Source organism: Agrilus planipennis, unplaced genomic scaffold (genome assembly GCF_000699045.2).
Source record: "Agrilus planipennis isolate EAB-ADULT unplaced genomic scaffold, Apla_2.0 scaffold6, whole genome shotgun sequence".
Classification (NCBI taxonomy): Eukaryota; Metazoa; Arthropoda; class Insecta; order Coleoptera; family Buprestidae; genus Agrilus; species Agrilus planipennis.
Window position 1 is genome coordinate 2,924,078 of NW_020439302.1, and position 27,239 is coordinate 2,951,316.

Genomic DNA, 27,239 nt, shown 5'->3' on the forward strand with positions numbered 1-27,239 from the left:
ACGATTTTCCTGCTTTTCCATTTTTACGAAAACCACAGAGGCGTCTTGTTCAGCGTGCTGTCAAACCTACACTAGCAAGGAGATCGGGCTGAAACTATAGCTACAAGCTATCCAAGGATGGTACTATAGAATGTCACCTCAAGGTAGGCCTAGTGGCGTCATCTCTTGGTTAGGCCGGAAACTTATCAATCCACCCTCGTATAATATTCACTTTTAAGTAAAAGAAAATGCCTTTTTTCGACATTAGTAACCTCTCAAATAATAATAATTTTTTTTTTATTAAATGTGCATTTTTGTCACACTGTAGCGAGCATTACGACGTTAATGATAGCCTTGGCTGGCCTTATCTGCGGTCCCATAATGGACAAGGTAGGAAGATTAAACACCATAAAAGTATCCATTATGCCCATGTTTATTGGCTGGATCCTTATTGCTACGGCCAATAACGTTCACATGTTATTTGTAGGTAGAATTTTAATTGGCATAACAGGAGGTAACTACGTAATTCAATTTTTAATTAAGCGCATAACAAAAAATTAATAAAACAGATTAAATAATAAATTTCTAGCATTGGGGGTTAATCCTGTACCAGTTTATATAACGGAAATCGCCAGGCCAGATCTCAGGGGTGCACTGGTATCTGTTTTGACCTTATTTTCATGTATTGGTACGCCGCCCTAAATTATTATTTAGTAACAAACAATCAATCGATCAATTGCTAGGTATGGAGCTCGTATATTTATCAAACATCGTGATGGGATGGAGAACCATGGCTTGGGCCGCAACGGGACTTTGTTTTCTACCAATAATTTTGCTTTTTTTCATTCACGAAAGTCCCGCTTGGTTGATAAGCAAGGGTAGAGAAACCGAAGCTAAAAACTCTCTGAAATGGTTACACAAGTATCACAAACAGCATCCAAATGATCAGGTTTTTATTATTATAAACAAACGAAAACAAAACTTTTGGATTTTAAAGGCGATAACGTTTTAGGATATAGTCGAAATTCACCTGTCAATTTTGAAAAAAGAACAAAACATAATGCAGGAATTTGACCAACAAAAACAAAAGAGAGGAAGTAAATTACGAGAATTTTTAAAACCTACGGGTTACAAACCAGTCATAATTTTACTAGGTTTATTCATTATTCAACAGTTCTCAGGGGCCTATGTTATTATTTTTAATGCGGTCATATTTTTTGAGGTAAGTATCATATCATCATCATAACGTCGTCAGTCCTAAAACTGATTGGACACGCACCTCCACTCTTTCCTATCCTGAGTTAGTCTCCTGTTTCTGCTTTTAATATGTCTCTAACAAGCCCTTCATGCCTGAGAAGGTGTCCTACCAACCTATCTCGCCTATTTTTTATTTACTTCCATACAGTCCTTTGTTCTCCTATATCGCGTGACTTTTTTGACGTGACAACGTCTTATAATTCGATGGAGCCGGCTGCACACACGAAAAAACATGACTCATGCGGCGTTACCTCGCTCTGAGGCGTTCCATTTAAGGTTTGAAGTGCAAGCGAGAGCGCGGAACGAGCGGCAAAGAGGCACAATCGCCTCCGCGTTCGGCAGCGTTCGACATCTGTCTCTCTCCTACTTGAGTGAGCGATGCGTCCGCGTGGACAGCTGCTATACAATAATACATTTCCATTTACCTCCTTCTCTATATCCATACAAAATATCTATCAAACAAATAAAATTAAAATTTTCTTTTGAAAAATGAAACCATTCCATCAGTATTTTCTTATGACGTTGTCACGTTCAACTATCGTCAGTAAACCGACTTTACAGACAACCGATTTTTTGTTAAAAGCGACCTTATTCTGCGCTATCCTCGTTTTATATCTTCACTGCTCCTTCCATCCTGTCTTATCTGACTTCCTAGATACCGAAAATCAACTGCTTCTTCTTATTTCTCGTCTCCTATCTTTCCCTTGCATATCAATATTTTTGTTTAAGTATAACGTACTTAAAATAAAACTTGGATTCCTAAAGCCTTTTATTTAACTAAAGTGGGTTAGTCTCGTTAGGTTGTCTAAACAATGGTATAAATTTTAGGAAGTTGGTACAAATATAGACCCAATATTGGCATCAAATCTTATCACTGGTTCTACTGTTGTGATGTCCGTGTTTAACATATTCGCATTAAAAATTTTCAAGAAGAAACACCTTATGCTACTCAGCTGTGTTGGAATGGGAATATGTCTATTTATTTCTGGACTTTTTACGAAATGGATCCATGAAGGTATTTTTCTTTTAATCGAACATCTGACATTCGCACTGTACAAAGTGGTCAATCTTTTAGGTAAAACAGGCAACAAATGGATCCCTTTAGTTCTCTTGTTTATGTACATGGTAATAGCTATGATTGGTTTAATGCCAGTGCCGTGGACGATGTGTGCCGAAGTTTTCCCACTCGATCTACGTGGAATTGCGGCGAGTTTAGTAATTTCAATTGCGGCTCTAATAATGTTTGCATCCATTCAAAGTTACAGATATTTAAACTATCTGTTAGGAGGCTCTGTTGGCATTCAATTCTTCTATGGGATAGTATGCTTTCTGGGCGTCGGCTACATACACCTTTTCGTACCGGAAACCAAAGGAAAAAAGTTATCCGAAATTGAAGAATATTTTAAATAATAAATATAATCTAAATTTTGTGCACAGTACAAAAAAAAAACTGGGAATTATTTTTGTAGTATTATCTTGTTACGTCACGTTATGTATATAATAAATACGCTTTGGCTACTAATTGTTAAATAAATAAACCGAATATTTTCTTTCCTTTGTTATTTACGAAACAACCATTATCAAAATATATATTGAGAAAGAAAAACACAAATACACCTGTTTGGGAAATCCCACATTAGATAACGAAATTTCAACCCAACGTCAACAAAATTTAAGCTTACCGTTAAATAATTTCAGGCAAATAGATAAGATCATGCACAAGCTACAGGCGACGGATTTAATTGTAAGATAACGAAAATGATCAAGGCTGCGAAGCGCCGCCGACTCATGGGGCTCTACAAGTGCCCCCGTATTCCAGTGATGTATTTCTCGAAAAATTATAAAGTTAGGAGTTATGTATTTCAGAATTTTATAGTTTGATTTTTATTTTTGACGTGACAACGTCTTATAATTCGATGGAGCCGGCTGCACGCACGAAAAAACATGACTCATGCGGCGTTACCTTGCTCTGAGGCGTTCCATTTAAGGCTTGAAGTGGAAGCGAGAGCGCGGAACGAGCGACAAAGAGGCACAATCGGCTTTCGCGTTCGGCAGCGTTCGACATCTGTCTCTCTCCTACTTGAGTGAGCGATGCGTCCGCGTGGACAGCTGCTATACAATAATACATTTCCATTTACCTCCTTCTCTATATCCATACAAAATATCTATCAACCAAATAAAATTAAAATTTTCTTTTGACTATCGTCAGTAAACCGACTTTACAGACAACCGATTTTTTTTTTCTATAAGGAATTCCAAAGATTGCGAATGTCCAAACGATTCACTGGATTCAAAACTTTAATTAATATGATGCAGGGTATCCAGAAAGGGTAGGGGATCAGAAAAAAGTCCTTTTTGTTAATTTTAGACACGTCTCTCTGGAAACGGCTGTCATTTCGGTGTGGATATTCTGCTTCCATTGCAGTAGAGATCGTGGTTTGTTTGCATACACCTTCTCTTCAAGGTATCCCCATAAAAAAATAATCAGGAGGTGTGAGATCGAGGCTTCTCGAAGGCCAGTTGATGGTGCCTCGACGAGAGATCACATTTTCCGGGAAAAGTTGATTGACAACCGCAAACGATTGGTTTGAGGTGTGGCAAGTGACCCCATCTTGTTGAAATCATCTTTCCACATTAAAACCACCAAACTCTTACAGTTGTGGAACCAAAAAGTTTCTTAACATGTTACAATACTGGTCACTGTTTGCCCTCGCCGGTCTTCAAACAACATAGGCCCAAAGATGCCTTTACCAGACATGGTTCATGATTATGTCTTGGATTTTCTTTGACCCAGTAGCGACAGTTCTGTTTGTTTACGTGACCATTTAAGTCGTCACTAAACAGAATGTTTTCAAATGTGGAAAGCGTTGAAGCATTTCATTTGCAAAATTCAGTTGGAGAGGATAATCGATAACGTTCAGTTTTTGAACTAACTGAATTTTGTAGGCTGTAAGATGTAAATCTTGCTTCAGGATCTTCTATAACAACGATTTTTTAATGTCAAGTTCTTGACTGCGTTTGCGAACTGATTGAGACGGATTTTCATGCAGTGATACTCTCATTTCTTTAATCGTTTGTTGGGTTCGAACAGAGCGCGAGCGATTTGGATTGTGAATTCTTGCAGTCGAACCAGTATTCTCGAACATTCGAATCCATTTTCTGATAGTATCGTCCTTCGGTGTATTCCGTACATTGAATTTTGACCGATATAATCGTTGAGCTGTGATCATCGGATCACGATTGCGATAAAAGGCGCGTACGCAAAAAGCACGATGGTCTCCCGGATACACTTCCATGATCATTAAATCTACAAAAAATAGTGAAACAACCTATCCCTATCGCACTCCTCTAAATCGCGCCGTTACAAGGACAGCGCAGATACAAATACTCCCTACTGTTTCTGGACGCCTTGTATAAAAGATTCAAGTAAAGAAGATTAATCATGAGGTCGTCAGTCCTGAAACTGGCACTTCCACTCCTGAAATAATCTTCGGATATCTTTAAAATTGAAACGTTCCACGTCCTTTACTGTTTGTGAACAGTAATCTAATCTAAATCTATCTCTAATCTTCTTAGCTCCTGTTTCTGCTTCTAATACGTCTGTCCTCTTACTCATTGTAGCGTTCTCTATCCACGGAATCCTCATCATTCGCCATTAACACGACATTTCGAACGCTTCTAATCTTTTCTTTACCGCCGCGCCCACCGTCCACATATCGTACCCATACAGAGCTATGCTCCAGGCATACATAACCGTTCGCAAACATAGACGTGACTTCTTTTTGTTAAAGATGACTCGACAAAATTAATATGGCTACATAATAGCCATAATAGGCCCATGATATACATAGCAAACGGTCTCATTGACTTAAAAAATTAGCCTTGAGGAAGTCCAACAATTAAGGGCGAATCATTGGCTGTAATTTTTGAAAAATAGAACACTTTTAACCTATGGTTGCCTTTAATTCATCCACTAAATATTTATAAGATGTAATCCTTAAGATTTAGGCCGCCTATTTTTTTTTTCTAAAAGTATAAAACAACAATGCACACAAACGATTCTTCTTGTCTGACCTTTACTAACGAAAAAGATAAGATACGATTCACAAATAAAAGCACACATTCGTATTTCATATTTATTAACGCTATTGTTTTAAATAATTTAATATTTAAGAGATGTAATTGTTAAAGTGCTCAATTCAGTGAGTACCTTAGAGGGATATTAAAATAAGTGCGAACCGTGGAAGAAGAAGTCATCACCATGAAATCCGAAAGGTAAGTAATAAAAGCCAAAAATAGTACAAATGTTATTTTTTATTATTCCTCTTATATTTTTTAGTAAACAGGGTTATTCTGTGTCTATTAATGATGATAAAGCAGATGAAAAACTAGCAGAAATTATGGCCAGTAAAATGACTTTAGCTGACTATGAAAATAAGTCATTTAAAAGTGTTCTACCTCAGGTACGATTTTCAATATTGAGCTTTTATTTAATTCAGAAATCATTCTAATGTTGATATCACTACATAGTATAAAACGAAGTCGCTTTCCCGCTGTCTGTCCCTATGTATGCTTAAATCTTTAAAACTACGCTACGAATTTTGATGCGGTGTTTTTAAAAGATAGAGTGATTCAAGAGGAAGGTTTATATGTATAATACATGCATAATATAGTAGGGAAACACTGATAATTTTAGAGGTTTCTAATGTGATGTCGTAAATAAACACATTTTTTGCGCTTACATTGCAAACGCTGGCTGAACCCTACGAGATAGATCAAAATAATGTACTACAATATTGTACATCTTAAAAGGGTCTACAAAAAAGTCCGCGATGGTATATGTCTATCTCTTAGGGATAACCCACAATAACCATTTTTATCCTTTACTTTTTATGAGAAATAATGACTTATTTACGAAGCGATTGTAGGCAATACGGCATTAATTCTTATCCAATTAAGTACCTTAAATACATTGTGCATTTAATATAGATCAATATGGCCCTTTACAGCATGTAATTTAAATGAATATTTTCGAAGATATTACAGATTTAAAATGCAGGGACATAGCGGTTGCGGCGGTACCGGCCGGGAGGCCGGTTTGTATTGTCTAATGACAAAAAAACTGTGAATGTTGTATATAAAGACATTCTGTAGTATATTTAGTATGTTCATGGGGTATCTTTTGAAGATTTCCCCTCTTCGATAATAATCTAAACAAAACAAAAATATATTTAGTATCAGCATTGCACCCGTGCGAAGCTGGGGCGGGTCACTAGTAATAAATAAAACAAAAACTCAAACCGTACAGAAATGTCCATATTTTATAACAATCTTCTCCCAATTACTTTTATTTTATCAATATATATGGATAAACAAAACATTTGTTATTGTTTTAACCAGTAATAATTAAGTAGTAGTTCAATAACATTAACTAAATATTCACTCTCTGTTTTATTTTTTATGTAATCTACAGTGTATTGGAACGTTTGTAGCGTCAGGATTCAATTTAATTGTAGGACTAGGTTTAGCGTACACCGGCATCCTTATTCCTGCTATTGAAAGTCCTAATTCCGATATAAAAGTAACGACGACAGAAAGTTCCTTAATCGGTAAGCAGTACCACCCCCAGTTCAAGTACCAGTCACCCCCACATATTATTTTTTCTAGCAAGTATAACCACCCTAGTAATAGCACTGACAAGTCTGACATGTGGACCCGTAATGGATAGAATTGGCCGATTAAACTGCATAAAAATATCCATCATACCCATTACGGTGGGTTGGGTTTTAATTGCCCTTGCTAAAAGCACCACCATGCTATTGATAGGTCGAGTTTTTGTAGGAATAAGTGGAGGTAAACCTAAAATGATATACTAACCAATTAAATAAGACATGTAAAATTGAAAAACTGTATTGTAACCACTTAGCATAGGTCATGCTAACCAAAGCTAACTTATCCTGAAGACTTAGTACGTAAACTCAAAATTACTTTTAATAGAACTTGACGATTCGTTTTAATATGGAGGCTAGACAATTTACTTCTACTGACTCCACCTTAACTGGAGGCATTGAGTGTAAATCTTCCACCCTGGCTGGAGACAGTGGACATAAATCCTTCACTCTGAGTGGATGCTGCAGATGGAATACTCTGCTGTGGATGACGCCCTATCGGGGTGTAGTATTACGTATGCAGTTTCCAGTCAGAGTGGAATATTTAGTTCCATTGCCTTCAGTCATGATGAACGATTTATTTCCACTAACTCCACCCTTACTGGAGGTAATGAAAGTAAATAGAAGATGCTGCACCTCCTGCCGTGGTGTAATATTACATATGCATCTTGAGATCAAAGTAGATAATTTGCAACGACTGCATCCAGTTAGGATGAGGTTTTACATCAGCAGTTACCAGTCAGAGTAAGGATTGTACTTCCACTGCCTTCACTGGAGCATTTATTTCCATTGACTCTACCCTTACTAGAGGTAATGGAAGTGAATACTAAAAGCTGCAGACGTAAATCCTCCAATGATCATGCAAGTCCTCCGGCTTGCGCGGAGCTGTGGAAGAAAACCCTTCACCCTGACTGGAGACAGTGGACATAAATCCTTCATTCTGAGTGGATGCTGCAGATGGAATACTCTGGTATGGATGACGCCCTATCGGGGTGTAGTATTACGTATGCAGTTTCAAGTCAGAGTGGAATATTTACTTCCACTGCCTTCAGTCATGATGAACGATTTATCTTGCACCTACCAAACATATTTTTATCGTTTATTTAATTTTCAGCTTTAGGAGTTAACTCCGTCCCTGTTTATATCTCAGAAATTTCAAGGCCGGATTTGAGAGGTTCCCTAACATCAGTTTTAACCCTATTGTCTACCATTGGTAAGTTTTGACCCTAAGTTAAGAAAACTAATTTTAAAACAATTTTGACCTTCAAAGTACATGATATCTTCAATGATTTGTTTTCACTTCCGCCGTACTGCATGAAGAATTCTTTTCAATCCTCGACATGTTTCTTTAATTCGCTTTTAGGTATGGAATTGGTTTATTTATTAAATACTTTAATGGGCTGGAGGACGATAGCTTGGACTGCCATGGTTCTCAGTTTCATTCCCATATTGTTACTCTTTACAATCCACGAAAGCCCCGTCTGGCTAATGAGCAAGGGTAAAGAGAAGGAGGCAAAAAAATGTTTGCAATGGCTTCATAAATATCACAAGCAACACCCTGAAGAACAGGTAAGCTAATATTATACCATACTAAATAAGTACATACATTAATTGTTTAAATATTTCATTCAGGACATTGTGGAAGTACATTTTTCAATTTTAAAAAAAGAGCAGACAGTCATGAAAGAGTTGGAGCAAGAAAAAGAGAAGAGCAATATACTTTCAGACTTCTTAAAGCCAACGGGCTATAAACCTACAATAATTCTAATCGGTTTGTTCATAATTCAACAATTCTCTGGAGCCTATGTCATCATTTTCAATGCAGTCATATTTTTCGAGGTAGGCACTTATTTATTACCTACTCCCGTCTGTCAGATAAAGTCAACGGACAATAGAAACTTAACGATAGGACGCTCAGTTACGCATTTATAAAACAATAAAACTCACGTGTATTTGTTTTCTCAATTAACTTATTTTTTTTTAATACGATTATATTGTTTACATAAATGACGTTGCTGTTGTCAAAATTTCGAAAAAAAGAAACACGAAAATAAATTAGCGTTGTACAATTCCATAATACATATGTGTATATGTATTAGGCTTTCTGGGCGTCGGCTACATACACCTTTTCGTACCGGAAACCAAAGGAAAAAAGTTATCCGAAATTGAAGAATATTTTAAATAATAAATATAATCTAAATTTTGTGCACAGTACAAAAAAAAAACTGGGAATTATTTTTGTAGTATTATCTNCAGAACACAGATCAACTTTTACCTAGCATCGTGCTACAGATGGCGTTCACTGGGCCATTTATAGTACTTTCTAAAATAATAGTTTTATTCTTATTATTGACCTATTTATTATTTTTGTTAAGTTTATTAATTAATTAGTCAATTGATAGAGAATTTTGCGAGACGTAAATGATTTTTTTACACAAACTTCTGTGCACAAATTAATTGCTATGCGAAATAAACGGTTGATATTTATGCAACCAACAATACACTCTACTTAGACCCGATGACTTTTTTCCAATTGTTTCTACTAACTCAAAGTTGACATCAAGCCATTTAATAAAAATAAAAACAGAAAGACGAACATTGAATACATTTAGATAGATAGATATTATCTTTTTGAATTAACAAATTAAAGTTTTATTATTTTTGCTACTGTTTCCCAGTTATCCTCCTAGCTTAATATTATTTATAAGAGTCTTATGTTATCTTTTAGGGTGTAGGTTCAAGCGTTGACCCCATTTTAGCATCAAACCTTATTACTGGATCTACAGTAGTCATGTCAATATTAAACGTGTTTTCTCTAAAGATTTTTAACAAAAAGCCCCTCATGCTATTCAGCTGTGCTGGCATGGGAGCATGTCTATATATTTCAGGACTATTCACCAAATGGATACACGAAGGTAAAGATCAAAATTAACATATAATCAACTATTTATCCACTATTTTTATTTTTAAAGTATTACCACATAATAAAATAATTTAGTGATTAAATAGCCATTTAATCAAAATAATAGATTACACAGGTCTGCGAAATTTTTTTTAAAGGTTTTTTTCTTAAATTGTTAATGTTTGTCATAATTGTCTTAAAAGTAATAGGAAACGATATTTATACGGTGTATACCACGTCACATTAACCCATAAATGCTCAGAGAACACATTTCCATTTGAACCCTTGCCACGTAATGAGTGCGACGAACAAATATTCGATAACCAGTGTTTCTATGTTTTTAACGATACTCTTTTCGATGGTGTTGGTTAAAAATACCTCCGACAATATTAAAGCATTGAAAGATCGAAAATAAACAAAAAAAACGTGATTTTTGAATTGACTTTTTCCTTAAAAAGTAATTTTTTGTGTCCTTACGTTTTTTTTATGTGCTTAAAACCTATATAAATCATGACTTCGATATCCAAACATGAAATAATCACCGTTGGTCAAGTCGAAATGCCTTTACAAACTGTTTGATCAAACCAAGTTTAACGTAAAGCGGTGGAAGCAATACTTTCTTCTTTCAAACTCGTATTGATGACATTTTTCACTTCAAGTTCCAATTGCATTCTAATTTGGACATAGAAATACCGAATAACAATGATTTTGATTTACCTTAAGTCCACTGCCACGCAACATGGGGCATGTCCNACAGGGATGGCTCTGTCATTTTCTGGTGTACTAATTCCTGCCTTGGAATCACCCCACAGCGAGATAAACGTAACTGATAACGAAATCTCTTGGATGGGTAAGTTCAAAATTACATTGATCACGATATTCATATTTTACCATCAAAATATCTTCAGCTAGTGTAAATTCCTTCACGATGATGACCGGGTCTCTTTTTACCGGCATTCTCGAAGAAAATTTTGGCCGTTTAACCACCATAAAAATATCGGCTATTCCCACGATAATAGGCTGGATTTTAATTACAAAAGCATCCACAATTCAAATCCTACTTTGTGGAAGGGCACTGACAGGGTTAGGATCAGGTAAACTCTTCGATTGTGAATAAATCATAGACATACGACTATAGGGACAGAACTAAAAGTGTCACCAGGAAAGAATGGGTGGTACCAGTCCAGTGGTGCCTAAATCTCATTGGTTACATTTGCACATCAACTAATCGCTAGCAAATTACACCGTAATTGACCTAGTAAGCGTGCGCAGTGCGGTTGACCAATGGAATGTAGGCACCTGCTACACCTTACTACATTTTCCGGCAGTTTAGTTTCCGTCCCTGTATTCCTAAGTCCGGGTAGTGTTTCTAAGAAGAATTTAACAGCTTTTAGTCTCGTTACGGCTGGCGTATACCTGGGGGAAACAAGTTGGCCGAATGTAAGGAGCGTTCTCATGGTAGTACCATGTCTCACTTCTTCTATTGGTAAGAATAAAGTAATAAAATGCATAATACGTTTTTCTACATTACCCTCTCAATATAATTCTTATGTAATTATCATTTTAACCTATCCTAAAAATGGTCACTCTAGTCAAGTCAATAACCCAGAAAACCCATCAGCAAACTTAGTCAAAAATAAACACCCAAATTTAACCCAGTGTCACATTAAGCATTCCAACATGTCCACTTTTATATTAACTCTTTCTATTTTAAATTTCTAGGGGTCGCAATAGTATATTTACTGGGTTTCGTAATGCATTGGAGAACTGTCGCATGGTCGTGTACGTTTAGTACCATTGCGGCTGTCTCTCTTTGTTTTCTTATCCCAGAAACTCCAGTCTGGTTAATTGGCAAAAATAAAATCAACAAATGTAGAGAATCTCTGCTATGGTTTAATAAATACCATCCTGAATGTCCAGTAAGTTTCATTTTATGGAGTAAAATCGTCAAAACAAGAATACCTTCCTCATTTGTTTGTTTCAGACTCTTACAGAATCTCATTTGAACGTGTTGAAACACGAGTGCGACAGCAAGTGGGAGAAGAAGTCACAAATGAAAAGAAAAACCAATTATTTTGATATCTTTCGCAAACCTGCCACCATCAAGGCAATGCTTTTGGGCTTAGGTCTCATTTTTATTCAACAATTTTCCGGGATATACGTCTTCACGGCTTTTGCAATTAATTTTTTTCAGGTAATAAATAATACGTTCACAGATACATTGTATATATATCACATATTATGTTACAGAGTACGGGTAGCGACATTGATCCTTTAATAGCAACGAACCTTGTTACGGGAATCCCCGTTTTTGTGGCCATGATAAACGTAATAACATTGAAATATTTCGACAAGAGGTCACTTTTAATTGCAAGCTGCTTTGGAATCGCCATATGTTTATATACGTCAGCTCTCTTTACGAAATGGATTCACGAAGGTATTTGTATAAAAATTGTATACTTCGTCGAATACCCTCGAGTATAAAAGTCTTCATTTAGCCAATAAATTTATCTATCATCACACAGGTACTACCGACCACAAATGGGTACCAGTAGCCTGTCTTTTCATCTACATGATTAATTATTCTATTTTGTGTTGTATTTTTATATTTTTTTTGTTTGGATATCGTAATTGCAGAGCAATCTACCCTAGTTATACTCATCATCATCATAAGGTCGTCAGTCCTAAGACTGTTTGGACACGCACCTTCACTCTTTCCTATCCTGAGCTAATCTTCGCATTTTCTTAAAACCAGAACAACCCACATCCTTAACTATTTGCGAACAGTAATCTAATCTAGGTCTATCTCTATTCCTCTTAACTCCTGTTTCTGTCTCTAATATATCTCTGACTAGACCTCCATGCCTGAAAAGGTGTCCTACCAAACTATCTCGCTTATTTCTTTTTGACTTCCATAGAATCCTCTCTTCCCTTATCCTTTCTAATTCCTCTTCATTTCTAACCTTCTCTATCCACGATATCATCATCATTCGCCTATGACACCACATTTCAAACGCTTCTAACTTTTTTTTTTCGTCGCACCCACCGGCCATGTTTCGCACCCATACAGCGCCGCGCTCCAAACATACACCCTTAACATTATTTTTCGAATTTCTAAATTAACCGTTCGCGAGCATGGAAATGATTTCTTTTTATTAAAGGCGACTCGACCCTGTGCTATCCTCTGCTTTGTATCCCTAGTACTCCTTCCGTCTTGACTTATCTGACTTCCTAGATGCCTAAAATCTGCCACTTCATCTAATTTTTCGAGAAAATCATTCATACAAAACTGCTTAAGTCATTTTTTTGTTGTTTTGATTTTTCTAATAGGTTTTCGCGGGGATAACGGTCTGCCTATTCAACATGATAACAGGGATGGCTCTGTCATTTTCTGGTGTACTAATTCCTGCCTTGGAATCACCCCACAGCGAGATAAACGTAACTGATAACGAAATCTCTTGGATGGGTAAGTTCAAAATTACATTGATCACGATATTCATATTTTACCATCAAAATATCTTCAGCTAGTGTAAATTCCTTCACGATGATGACCGGGTCTCTTTTTATCGGCATTCTCGAAGAAAATTTTGGCCGTTTAACCACCATAAAAATATCGGCTATTCCCACGATAATAGGCTGGATTTTAATTACAAAAGCATCCACAATTCAAATCCTACTTTGTGGAAGGGCACTGACAGGGTTAGGATCAGGTAAACTCTTCGATTGTGAATAAATCATAGACATACGACTATAGGGACAGAACTAAAAGTGTCACCAGGAAAGAATGGGTGGTACCAGTCCAGTGGTGCCTAAATCTCATTGGTTACATTTGCACATCAACTAATCGCTAGCAAATTACACCGTAATTGACCTAGTAAGCGTGCGCAGTGCGGTTGACCAATGGAATGTAGGCACCTGCTACACCTTACTACATTTTCCGGCAGTTTAGTTTCCGTCCCTGTATTCCTAAGTCCGGGTAGTGTTTCTAAGAAGAATTTAACAGCTTTTAGTCTCGTTACGGCTGGCGTATACCTGGGGGAAACAAGTTGGCCGAATGTAAGAAGCGTTCTCATGGTAGTCCCATGTCTCACTTCTTCTATTGGTAAGAATAAGGAATAAAATACATAACACGTTTTTCTACATTATCCTCTCTTACGTAATTATTATTTTAACCTAACCTAACCTATCCTAAAAATGGTCACTCTAGTCAAGTCAATAACCCAGAAAACCCATCAGCAAACCTAGTCAAAAATTAACCCCCAAATTTAACCCAGTCTCACATTAAGCATTCCAACATGTCCACTTTTATATTAACTCTTTCTATTTTAAATTTCTAGGGGTCGCAATAGTATATTTACTGGGTTTCGTAATGCATTGGAGAACTGTCGCATGGTCGTGTACGTTTAGTACCATTGCGGCTGTCTCTCTTTGTTTTCTTATCCCAGAAACTCCAGTCTGGTTAATTGGCAAAAATAAAATCAACAAATGTAGAGAATCTCTGCTATGGTTTAATAAATACCATCCTGAATGTCCAGTAAGTTTCATTTTATGGAGTAAAATCGTCAAAACAAGAATACCTTCCTCATTTGTTTGTTTCAGACTCTTACAGAATCTCATTTGAACGTGTTGAAACACGAGTGCGACAGCAAGTGGGAGAAGAAGTCACAAATGAAAAGAAAAACCAATTATTTTGATATCTTTCCCAAACCTGCCACCATCAAGGCAATGCTTTTGGGCTTAGGTCTCATTTTTATTCAACAATTTTCCGGGATATACGTCTTCACGGCTTTTGCAATTAATTTTTTTCAGGTAATAAATAATACGTTCACAGATACATTGTATATATCACATATTATGTTACAGAGTACGGGTAGCGACATTGATCCTTTAATAGCAACGAACCTTGTTACGGGAATCCCCGTTTTTGTGGCCATGATAAACGTAATAACATTGAAATATTTCGACAAGAGGTCACTTTTAATTGCAAGCTGCTTTGGAATCGCCATATGTTTATATACGTCAGCTCTCTTTACGAAATGGATTCACGAAGGTATTTGTATAAAAATTGTATACTTCGTCGAATACCCTCGAGTATAAAAGTCTTCATTTAGCCAATAAATTTATCTATCACACAGGTACTACCGACCACAAATGGGTACCAGTAGCCTGTCTTTTCATCTACATGATCATGGCTATTTTAGGATTAGAACCTTTACCATGGGTGGTCGCAACAGAAATGTTCCCGCTGGGAAATCGCGGAATTATTTCGGGAATATTTATGAGTGCCGCGTGCTGTATAATGTTCATAGCTATTCAGAGCTATACGTCACTCTATCGGTTGTTTGGAGGTGCTTCAATGCTGCAACTGTTTTTTGGTACCGTGTCTCTTTTAGGGGTGCCGTATGTGTATTTGTTACTACCCGTTACGAAAGGGAAAACACTATCAGAAATCGAAGCGCACTTCAAATGACAAATGGTGCTATTAATTTATTATAAGATGATGTACTGTTTTTGTAATTTTAAAAATAAATATTTATTAAAAAATCTGATGCCAGATGGCTCATTTAAATTTTTAATTAAGTTAATCGTTCTTTGATTTAAACTGTTAGATTAGTTAAAAAAACAGAATTATTTTTTTACTTCACCGAACCAAATACTTTTGAGTCTCTAGAGATATCCTAACTATTTCATTAACAAATAATTTATGCAATCACAAAAATATTTGAATGAATTCTCAACTAGACAAGTACAAACAACGCCCGGCAACTCCTTTATATTCTTATCACAGGAGAAAAATTCGGAGTTTTTAAAAAATCCAATTTGAATAACACTAACTACAGTTAAAAATAAAATTTGAAAACCCTTTATACCGAATGCCTTACAGTAAATAACACGTAAAACTATTCGAAGAATAAGGTCGAGCAGAATGATACCTCTGGTTCTAGCGTAAGTATTAATAAATAATCGAAAAGATTAATAATCCAACTTAACTTATGCATTATGGATTTATTTTCACAGAGACGAAAAAATTGATAAAAATTATTACGACAAAAATATTACCAAAATTTACGAAATAAAAAAACTCAAAGATGTAATTCCCCAGGTAAGTCCCACAAAAAGGCTACATTTCTTTTAATTACGCTTAATTAAATTCAGATACAGGCAAGTTTAATCCTTTGTTTGTTTAATATGATGATGGGAATCACTCTATCATTTTCTGGAATTTTGATACCGGAAATAGAAAAAGCAGACAGCAATTTTCAAACAACAACCTCAGACAATTCATGGATAGGTAAAATAATTTACAAGATTAATTTAAGTAATAATGAAATATTAATTAAAGTTAAAGTGAATCTCCACTTGCGATTGCAATAAAAAAATTTCTTTTTGGAAATATCAGACTTACAGTCCTAGCAAATGAGAAAAACATACCCCGTTGCGGGCTCTTTTACTTAACAAGAGAAAGATGATAGAGGAAAATTGTATGATAACTGCTTATGTTTTAGCAAGCGTGCATTTTATTACTATGGTTTTGTGGAGTCCTGTAGCTGGAGTTCTAATAGATAATATAGGTAGACTCAAGACAATAAGATTATCAATTATACCATCCATTACTGGGTGGATTCTAATCGCCTCTGGGACGAATACGACAATAGTGATAATAGGAAGAGCTTTTTTAGGTGTAGGAGCAGGTACAATACCTAATAATAAATTTAGAAAATAATTAGACGTATACTGTTGTGTGGGGTAACTTGATATTTGAAATGTTGTGATGAATAACAAAGACGTATGAAAAGAAATAAATTGCAAATAATAATTTTTCAATTTTTAGTAATGAGTTGTTGCAGCGCTGGTGTTTACATTACCGAAACAGCATGGCCTACAATGAGAGGTACCCTTCTTGAAGTTAGTTGTGTAACCGCCGCAATAGGTATAAATAATAAAACAATTCACATTATAACCTAACGTAACCCAACCCAACAAAAAACAGAAACGTTTTCGAGATGTCGAACAACATAACCTAAACTTACATCATCAAACGCTCGTCAGTCCTAAGACTGGTTGGACACGCATCTCCACTCCTTTCTATCCCGCATTTCCCTAAAACTAGAACATCCCACATCCTTAACTATTTTCAAACAGTAATCTAATCTAGATCTACTTCTCTTAACTGTTGTTTCTGCCTCTAATATGTGTCTGACTTGACCTTCATGCCCAAGAAGGTGTCGTACCAACATATCTCGCCTATTTTTTATTGACTTCCATACAGTGTTCTCTGTTCTCTATTCTTTCTAATACCTCTTCGTTTCTAACCTTCTCTATCCACGGTATCCCCATCATTCGCCTGTAACACCACACCATACATATTTGGAAGCTTCTAAGCTTTTCTTATCCGCATCGCGCCTACCGTCCATGTTTCGCACCCGTGCATCGCCACGCTCCAAACATCCACCTTTAACAATCTTTTTCGAATTTCTAAATTAATCGTTCGCGAGCATAGAAGTGACTTCTTTTTATTGAAGGCGACTCGACCCTGCGCTATTCTCTACTTTCTATCCCTACTACTCCTTTCGTCCTGACTTCCTAGATACCTAAAATCAGCCACTTCTTCTAATCATTCGTTTCCTATCTTTACATTCGCTCTTTCCCTATTTTTTTGCCTTGCATAGCAGTAAAACATTCAATACCAATTTAACAAAAACCGCTGTATTCTCATCTAACAAAAAACAAACCAGTACGAAAGCCTAACCTAACTAAATCCCTTTAGGAATGGAATTGACATATTTACAAAGTTTTGCCATGTACTGGAGAACCATGGCGTGGTCATATATTTTGTGCTATTTAATTATTGCAAGTTTAACATTTCTTCTATACGAAAGTCCAGTTTGGCTAATAAAGAAAGGAAAAACAAAAAACGCAAGAAAATCATTAGAATGGCTGCATAAGTATCAAACTTCTCAAACAAATCAGGTATTATATATATTAAATTTTTAGCCACAAAGAACCCCCGGTAGAATTATGATTGATCCAAAGGCGTGTAAAATGTGAAAATTCATTTTTAATTACCTCAAGTTAATGCTGTCGTTACATCTTCGCCTGGAATAAAAATTAAAGATAAATTTTCACATTAATANCGAATTTTTACATTAATATTTAATATTAACCACTACAGAGTTTTAAAATGTTTCATATCAGCCAAATAAGTTCATTTAGACAACAAGTTCTTAATTCCAGATCATAATTCTAGCGCGGGTTCTCACCTTAAAACCAATGTTCTAAAATTATTAAATACCCTGTACGTTTACAGAATTTAGCTGATATTCATTTAGCCATCCTGATATACGAAGGGGATGTCAGAAAAAGAAATCAATCGAAAATAGGGAAAATACCACAATCAATTTCGGCATTTCTCAATCCTACTGTCTACAAGCCAGTTTCTATTATAAGTTTCATCATAATCTTGCAGCAATTTTCAGGCTATTACATAATAGAAGCCAACGCAATCTCGTTCTTTACAGCAAGTATCTCCTTTTAAAATTCTCCAACCAAGGGTATGTTTGTCGTTATTCGCGTCTATTTTATTTTCAGAGTGTAGGTAGCAGTATTGACCCCCTTGTATCTTCCAATTTAGTAACTACACTCCCCATTGTCATAAGCATTATGAACCTTTACACGATAAAGCGATTTCCGCGAAAAACTATCCTTATAAGTAGCTGCTTAGGATCCGCTATCTGTTTGTTTGTTTCTGGACTTTTTACAAAATGGATCAATGACGGTAAGTGAAACAAAATTAAAAAAAAAAAAATGAATTATTTGATAGGATGTAAGGCGAACACGGAACAAGGACACCCCACTCGTACCTGTCTCCTAGATTCAAAGTACCTCGCAATTTTTGACAGGAAAATGAATAATGACACTGACAGGGAAATGCTATTTGAATCTTCCTGATCAAAAGTCTTAATGATAGCAAGCCAAAAATCAGGAGTTTTTTTCCTATTTAAAAACTACAGGGCACTTTGAACCCTTTTATCTAACGGGGAAGCGGACAATTTTAAATTAAAAGCAGTAATAAATCCCTATTTTTTTTTCTAACGCGCCCTAAAACAGCAAGGATAACAGGAATTGCCTTCTTCCTACTTCTTTTCTTTTTCTACATTACTTAAAGTCATACCAGTTTCGCGCGCAGCATGCAACGGAAGATGCGCACGCACATGTATGACGTTAGCAGCATGTCAAGCTAGCAACTCTAACCTCACAATCTGCAAACAGCAGCAACCCTGCCAATAGGGGCAGCACTTCACGGTGATATTATCTATTTAAATACGCAATTGAAAACGTTGTTTAAATTTAAATGAACCAAAGCCATCTTCTTTTTGTTTTTAGGAACTACTAATCAGAAATGGGTTCCGGTATTCTTTATATTTCTTTTTATGGCAATAGCGATGGCAGGTTGGGAGCCGGTGCCATGGATAATGCTTGCAGAAATGGTACCCCAAGAGCTCAGAGGCCTAATTATGTCCATAATGATGGCGGCGGGCTCATGTATTATGTTTCTGGCCATTTATAGTTTCCGATTCATGAGAAATTCAATGGGAATTTTTGAACTTCAAATGTTTTACGGTTCAGTTGCTCTATTAGGCTCTATAGTTGTCTATTTTATTTTGCCAGAAACGAGGGGGAAAACGCTAATGGAAATCGAGGAAATTTTTAAAAGATAAAAAATATAATTTTTCTAAATAAAATATAAAGATGTAAAATGTCAGAAGTGTTTTAAATGACTAATGACATAAGTAAATTAATAAATTTTGAGTTTTCTTGTGAGATATATACTTCTTTAAGTTCTTGAACGGGTGCCCCACAGTGGATCTAAGATTTACAATTGGGGGAACTGCACTAAAAAAAATTGAAATGTTGCCTTTCATCCCATATGTATGCTACCGGAAATTAATGAAATCTAGGAAGTGTATACAATTCCGAGGCTATTTAGGAAATCTATAGAATATTGTTTCAAAAATTTTAATACACACATATCCTGGGAAATGTATACATTTCCTAGGAATTGCATGAAATTCCGATATTGTACTAGGAAATGTATAAAACTAATGCTTTCTGTGAATAAAATGAATAAAACACGTTAGTAAACTGAGAATCAGTGTTATCTGTAAATACAATAAATCGCCTAATCGGATGACGCAATACCCTCCCCCTGTTCCGCCATCCCCGCATACCCATTGACATCTTGAATGTAATACATTTCCGATTGCTATTTAGGAGATGTATAGATTTCCTAGGAAATGTGTCTAATATAATTTATTTCACACATTTCCGAACGATTTTAGGAATTACATACATTTCCTAGGAATACTATACAGTGACGGGTTACACACATTTCCGTTAACTTTATATATACGTGGAGCATTTAAATGTAAACAACCCTTTCACTTCTGGGGACTTATAAAACCCTGTCATATAATCTTACATTAGATTTCGCCTGAATATTAAACCATATAACTATATAACCCCCCTCCCTTTAATCCGCCACTGGTGCCCCAATAGTTCTGTATTTTTAATAATAAAATCAAAAGCTTAAATTATGAGGGCTAATTTCATGCCACACCCTTTTACATAGAGAAGCAGTCCTTATACCTAAGAGGGATATTAATAGTAAGGAGTTCTACAGTTCCCGATCGTTTTTAGCCCAAATTTTGGAGTTTTTGAAAAATGCTTTTCAAGTTTTGATCAGTTCTAGGCAATTGCTAAAAAAAATTCAGTTACATTTTCGCTTAAAAATTGATTGAAAATTAGCTCGAACTTACATTCTAAATGTTTATAAACAACCTAACCTAACCCCATATACCTACTTGACTTTTTCTATACAAAATAAAATTTTCATACCTACTTTATGTCTATTTATGTAATAAGAATAAAAGGAAAGAACCGAATTACTAAAAAGTTTTGTAACTATTGGAAAATCCAACAAAACACGTCATAGAATATTCATTGAATGAATGAATATTCAACCGGTGACCTCTAAATATTTCATTTCCTATTAGTAGTGATAATTATGCACAAAATACTATAAATAATCACTTTCCTGAACTTCAAAAACTTACTAAACTGTCCCTATTAAAAAGTTCCTAATAATTCAACGATGACAATCGGAATGTACCAATAATATTCAGCTCATTTCCGTTAAATAATATAATACTTATTATTACAGGGTGGCTTTTGATTCCGTTTTCTGCCTTTTCAATTTCCGAATTGGTATATAGATACTGCATCGTTATTATTAATAAATCGACACCCTGTATAATATTATATTCAATACACAATATGTATTAAATATAATAATGAAAGATATATACTGCATGTATTATGATTATAGAGGTACAATATTTTGAGAAACAGTGTGAAAATGTTTTAAAAATGTAATTACATTTTACATAACTAAAATTTTGAAATTGTTAATTTCATTTGGTTTATGTTTCAGTAGTATTTTATAATTAGGTTAGCTGTTATCAGTTTTGCAATAATAACTATAATTAAGTGTTCGCCACATAAAATTCAAAGCACAGCGTAAAACAACCCAGTCAAAACATTATAATGGAACCTCTCAGGTAACAAAGTAGATTTTTTGAACTAGCAAATTAGATACATCAGAACAAAGTTTTAATTTTTAGAAATAATGAAAGTATCAACGGAGAAGAAGTTAAGCCAGATGTAGTTACTCCGTCAATTTACGAAATAAAAAATTTTAAGGAGTTAGTTCCTCAGGTAAGTAATTAATGCGCGAATATAATATAATTATTGATAATTTTGAAAAATATATAGTAATAAACCAAAACTAGAATATAATAAAACAATTTCTTGCAGCTAATTGCAGCCATCATAGTAACTTCCTATAATTTGCTAATCGGAATGTCTATAGCATTTTCGGGGATTTTAGTACCTGATATAGAAAAGCCAAACAGTGAAATACATGCGACATTTGGGGAAAGTTCTTGGATTGGTAACCGAATTTTTTAAAATTATTTTGCAAAACACCCTCTTAACTTAACGCAATTTTTACACTTATTATTTGATTATTATCGATTGTAAAAAATCGATCATTGTAATTAATCGAAATAATCGATTATTTTTATCGGTTAATCGTTATTATAATCAATTAAATTGATAATTAAGCGAGGTGTAGCCGAAATGGATTGGCGAGGCGGATCGGGGACTAATAATATTATCGAATATTAAGATTAATCGGTTATTTTTAAGATATGAAAGTAATCGATTAATCGAATAATTTACCCAACTGTACGTACAATCAAAGCCAGTTTTGGCACAAAAACCAGTTTATTTCGCAAATGAACATCAACCAACATTAATGTATCGCTTTTTAGTGCAAAGTTTTTGAAATTATTATCACATCCGACAATATTTGTAGGTAGATAAATAACTTTAAAAAATCTACCTTGATAAAGCCATTCTAAATTCCTTCTTTTATCCAAAAAAAAGGGAATGAATTTTTGTGGGTAATTTTTTAGTATTGAATTTATGCATCTTTCTAATATGTAAACAAAATAATTGACTTTTATATTGTTTTATACTTTGAGCTAGCGTGAATTCACTTACGATGGCTGTTTCTCTTGTTTTTGTCGGATTTTTCACTGACAATATTGGTCGATTGAACACCGTTAGATTGTCAATTATCCCGTGGGCCACCGGATGGGCCCTAATTGCCCTAGCATCCAACACCACCATGCTACTCGTAGGAAGAATGATTATAGGATTCGCCATGTGTAAGTTTTCCGAAAATGGTTACATAATATAGCAGTACGCAGAGGAAACATTTACTTAGAGCATTTAAATTGTTTTTTAAATTTAAATGTCAGAAATTTATCAAAAAAAAACGACGCGAATCGCGAGTTCGATCTTATTAGATCTCATCAGCCACTACAGACCAAATCGAAAAAGCTCCTATAGAGCGAGTTTATCAAATATCCAAATAGAGGCATATATCGCCATCTAGTGGCTATTTGCTGCTACTAAAGTATTTCAAGTGTTACCAATAAAAATAAGTTTATAAATATGAAGATATCTACAGTAATTGATCTTTTATTACTCAATTTTTTTTAGCTTGTGCAAGTCCTGGAAGTGTGTATTTAACGGAAACATTGTGGCCCAACGCAAGAGGTGTTCTATTAGCTCTGAACTGCGTAACTTCATCTCTAGGTATGCTTATTAAAAACTTTTGTCTCTAATTTATCCTCCAGATTGACTTTTCGCTGGACAACTGGACAAAATATAGCGCTTACAGTAATTTTTTACTTTATTTCTGTTTCGAAATACGCTATGTGTAGTGCTTCCCTGGAGATTCTCCAGCTATAATTTGTCGCTGACAGATGATACTTTTGTCTTTAGTTTACCCTCCAGTTGTCCAGCGAAAGACAACCGGAGAATCGCCAGAATAGCACTACACATAGCTTACATCGAAGTAGAAATGACGTAGAAAAATACCGTAAGCGCTATAATTTGTCGCTGAAAGATAGTACTTTAACTTTTATCCATTTTGTGTCTAATTTATCCTGCAGTTGTCCAGCGAAAATTGACTGGAGAGTTGTCAAGGTAGCACTGCGCATAGCACATCTCAAAATAGAAGTGACGTAGAAAAATACCGTAAGTGCTATACTTTGTCACTGAACATTAGTACCTTTACCCATTTTGTCTCTAGCGTATCATCCAGGTTGACTTTTCGCTGGACAACTGGAAGATTAACTAAAGACAAAATGGGTAAAAGTGAAAGTACTGAAATTCAGCGACAAATTATAGCGCTTACGGTAATGTTTTACTTTATTTCTGTTTCGAAATACGCTATATGCAGTACTTCCCTGGAGATTCTCCAGCTATAATTTCTCGCTGACAGGTGATACTTTTACCCATTTTGTCTCTAGTTTATCCTCCAGTTGTCCAGCGAAGGACAACTGGAGAATCACTAGGATGGCACTACACATAGCTTATATCGAAATAGAAATAACGTAGAAATATACCGTAATCGCTATAATTTGTCGCTGGAAGATAGTACTTTAACTTTTATCCGTTTTGTCTCTAATTTATCCTCCAGTTTTCTAGCGAAAATTGACTGGAGAGTTGTCAAGGTAGCATTACGCATAGCATATCTCGAAATAGAAGTGACGTAGAAAAATACCGTAAGTGCTATACTTTGTCACTGAACGATAGTACTTTTACTCATTTTTAGTTTATCCTCCAGGTTGAAGAAGATAAACCAGCGACAAAATGGGTAATAGTAAAAGTATCTACTATCTTTCAGCGACAAATTGTAGCGCTTACGGTATATTTCTACGTCATTTCTAGTTCCTGATGCGCTATACGTAAAGCGGCTTGATATAAAGCTTGCATTTCGTCAATTTTCTGAAGTGACAAATTTTTCAGTTTAAACGGACAAATGATTGAGCACTTTAGAAATAAGAAATATATAAGAAAATCATGCTAGCTTGATGTAATACATATCCTTTTAGGTGTCGAACTCATGTATTTAAAAGGTCTATTTTTGAGTTGGCGAGCGATAGCCTGGTGTTGTGTTCTGTACAGTGTTATATGTACTGGTCTGACTTTTCTTCTCTACGAAAGTCCAACATGGTTGATAAAGAAAGGAAAAATAAAACAGGCTAGACAATCGCTGGAATGGCTTCACAAATATCAAACTTCTCCGACAAACACAGTACATTTTAAAAATTATTCGTACAAACTGTAATCCAAAATTATCGATCGATCTTTTAGAGTCACGCTGACATACACTTGGGAATTTTAAAGCAAGAAAATAACATAAGACGTGAAACACGAAAAGACAGAAAAACATGGAATCATCGCATTTCCCAGTTTTTAAAACCTACTGCTTATAAACCGACTATCATTCTAATCGGTGTCTTCCTTATTCAGAACTTTTCTGGAGTTTATGTTATAATAGCGTATTCAGTAACTTTTTTCGAAGTTAGTACCTACCTACTTAAATCAAGTCAGTTATTTAACATATAACTAATTATAAATTATAATTATTTAGAATGTAGGGAGCACCGTTGATCCTTTAATAGCGTCTAATTTGGTGTCAGGGATGCCAGTGATATTGTCACTGATAAACCTTTACACAATCAAGAGATTCAAAAGGAAACACATCCTTATAGCAAGTTGTGTGGGGGCCTCAATTTGCTTATTTATTTCAGGGATTTTTACAAAATTGACACATAATGGTACGTATGATATTGACCTAATAGCACCCCTAAATATACATATAAATATATTTTTTTCGGTTAATAAAACTCGAAGGATTAAAAGGATTCGGATGGGTGCCAATATTATTTATTTTCTTGTACATGGCAATAGTGATGTTAGGATTGGAACCTATACCTTGGATATTGGCTTGCGAATTGTTCCCTTTGGAAATGAGGGGAATTTTGGCTGCATTTTGTGTATCCACAACTACATGTACTATGTTCGTGGCGATTTATAGTTACAGATATCTAGACATTGCTTTCGGTTCGGCAGGAGTTCAATTGTTTTACGGCATTGTTGCCATTTGCGGGTCCCTTTTTGTACATTATTTTATACCAGAAACAAAGGGTAAAACCCTTTACGAAATAGAAAATTATTTCCAACAATGAATACATGTATCGACTCTTTTGTATTAGAAATTGTAATTATTTATCGACAACAGTTATAAAAGAACGAATAAAATGCGTACCTATTTTTTTTTCTGAATGAGTAGATATTCTATATAATTTAAGTATTATTGTTATAGTTAAACCCTTGTTGATCTGTATTAATAATTTAATAATCTAATTATATTTGTTGCAATATTAATTAGAAATTTTATTAAAGTTGTAAAGCGTGTTATAAACGTAGATACCTAATAAGTATGTAGTTGTTACGTAAAAAGATTTTTACGTTTCCTTTTTAGATTTTAGGACAAAATAGTCGCATTTTAACGAGAAAACAGAAAAGCCACTACAGTTTGTAGTAGATAGGTATACACCCTGTATAGTACGAATGTTGTTAACAGACATGTAAAAAATCTGAACATCTAATTCATAGATGTTTACCTAAATCTTGTAATAAGAATACCAAAACCCAAATTAAATCATTCGAGATATACAAACACCTATACCAACTTGTATAGTGTATATCCACCCTGTACACAAAGGTAAATAGGTACAAAACGTTATAACAATAAAGAAACTTACATCAGATCACGCAGCACCTAGAAAAATAAGAAAACTTAATTAGGCAGTTGTTAACAATAGAATTTTTGTTATAACCAAAGCATTCCAGGACTTTTCGGATAAAAAAACTTGGAACAGAACAAGTACCCAAGTTTCTAGGCAGGTCCTAAAATGCCTCGACTTTTGTTTTGTTAATATTACTTACATCCTCGGCAGGGATGTGATTCTAACATCTATCCCCGTCTTCTTGGTCACTCGGCACTTTAAAAAATATTATTATCAATGATTATCACTTAGAAAACAAGAGAAAGTTAAAAAGCATGTTTAAACGACCGACCGCAACATCTAAATGCGAGTCCGAGCACAAGATGGCCGCATCCACGACGTCATTGCTACCTGAAACATAAGCGTAACATCAGGGAAGCAAATAAGGCAAAACGTTTTTATCTCAACATTCTTTATCATTATACGATTCTTGATATTATCGCCACAAATATACAACTGAAAATTACCTTTGAGGTCGAATGTTAAGGAATATATAGTAAAAACAACGTGAAAACGATCCTATTGCGAAGCAATAATAATTAATAAATTAATTTATGGGGTGTTTATAAATTTTTTAATATTTGCATGTAATAATCAAAATAAGTATACACTTAGCGTTAGGAATATTTTTTGCTAAATAAATAAGCCACATACAAGAAAATCTATTTGTAGAGTCCTCAAATCAAACATATTTCTAATCCATTTTATCGCTATATAATTTCTACGTGTACTAAATTAAGTGTATATTACAACATTAAACCTCTGATTTTAATAAATTATCCACAACCTGCTTACAACAAAAGAGCAAAAGAATATATTAATAAACTCCTTACCTAAAAGTTTTGCACGACGCTTCTGATCTTAACTACTCCCAACCTATTTCCTGCAAATATAAAAACTATTGAATTAAGTTCTTGAACGGGTGCCCCACAGTGGATCTAAGATTTACAATTGGGGGAACTGCACTAAAAAAAATTGAAATGTTGCCTTTCATCCCATATGTATGCTACCGGAAATTAATGAAATCTAGGAAGTGTATACAATTCCGAGGCTATTTAGGAAATCTATAGAATATTGTTTCAAAGATTTTTTAATACACACATATCCTGGGAAATGTATACATTTCCTAGGAATTGCATGAAATCACGATAATAGGCTGGA

General features: G+C 34.9%; 4 protein-coding genes across 6 annotated transcripts in view; all 4 read left to right on the forward strand.

Moving 5' to 3' along the window:
- LOC108744920 overlaps window positions 1-2,774 on the forward strand; it is a 14,117-nt gene extending 11,343 nt beyond the window's left edge. The window contains exons 16-21 of the mRNA XM_025978460.1: window positions 308-493; window positions 569-667; window positions 723-928; window positions 992-1,201; window positions 2,065-2,251; window positions 2,312-2,774. Coding sequence (XP_025834245.1) covers window positions 308-493; window positions 569-667; window positions 723-928; window positions 992-1,201; window positions 2,065-2,251; window positions 2,312-2,646 — 1,223 coding nt within the window. The 3' untranslated portion in view covers window positions 2,647-2,774. The remainder of the gene's footprint in view (window positions 1-307; window positions 494-568; window positions 668-722; window positions 929-991; window positions 1,202-2,064; window positions 2,252-2,311) is intronic.
- A 2,606-nt stretch (window positions 2,775-5,380) lies between these two features.
- Window positions 5,381-15,316, forward strand: LOC108744176 (facilitated trehalose transporter Tret1). Its single transcript, XM_025978461.1, has 15 exons — window positions 5,381-5,511; window positions 5,576-5,699; window positions 6,710-6,845; window positions 6,904-7,089; window positions 8,020-8,118; window positions 8,269-8,474; window positions 8,538-8,744; window positions 9,634-9,834; window positions 13,138-13,273; window positions 13,332-13,517; window positions 13,811-13,909; window positions 14,145-14,341; window positions 14,407-14,616; window positions 14,671-14,857; window positions 14,943-15,316. Exons 1-15 carry the CDS (start codon window positions 5,498-5,500, stop codon window positions 15,275-15,277), a joined length of 2,523 nt encoding a protein of 840 aa, XP_025834246.1. The 5' UTR covers window positions 5,381-5,497; the 3' UTR covers window positions 15,278-15,316.
- Window positions 15,317-15,596: 280 nt separating this feature from the next.
- LOC108744185 (facilitated trehalose transporter Tret1-like) lies at window positions 15,597-19,633 on the forward strand. Its single transcript, XM_025978483.1, has 9 exons — window positions 15,597-15,753; window positions 15,826-15,910; window positions 15,964-16,099; window positions 16,314-16,499; window positions 16,640-16,738; window positions 17,576-17,778; window positions 18,116-18,325; window positions 18,397-18,583; window positions 19,192-19,633. Exons 1-9 carry the CDS (start codon window positions 15,734-15,736, stop codon window positions 19,524-19,526), a joined length of 1,461 nt encoding a protein of 486 aa, XP_025834268.1. The 5' UTR covers window positions 15,597-15,733; the 3' UTR covers window positions 19,527-19,633.
- Window positions 19,634-21,332: 1,699 nt separating this feature from the next.
- LOC108744927 (facilitated trehalose transporter Tret1) lies at window positions 21,333-25,572 on the forward strand. Of its 3 annotated transcripts, none has more exons than XM_025978479.1 (9): window positions 21,333-21,425; window positions 21,489-21,582; window positions 21,682-21,817; window positions 22,413-22,598; window positions 22,936-23,031; window positions 24,336-24,538; window positions 24,598-24,807; window positions 24,878-25,064; window positions 25,141-25,572. In XM_025978479.1, exons 1-9 carry the CDS (start codon window positions 21,412-21,414, stop codon window positions 25,473-25,475), a joined length of 1,461 nt encoding a protein of 486 aa, XP_025834264.1. In that variant the 5' UTR covers window positions 21,333-21,411; the 3' UTR covers window positions 25,476-25,572. The 3 variants fall into 3 exon arrangements, with proteins under 3 accessions (XP_025834264.1, XP_025834265.1, XP_025834266.1); XM_025978480.1 differs by having other exon boundaries at window positions 21,383-21,425; window positions 21,476-21,582; XM_025978481.1 differs by lacking the exons at window positions 21,333-21,425; window positions 21,489-21,582 and having other exon boundaries at window positions 21,728-21,817; window positions 22,417-22,598.
- The last annotated feature ends 1,667 nt before the right edge of the window (window positions 25,573-27,239 follow it).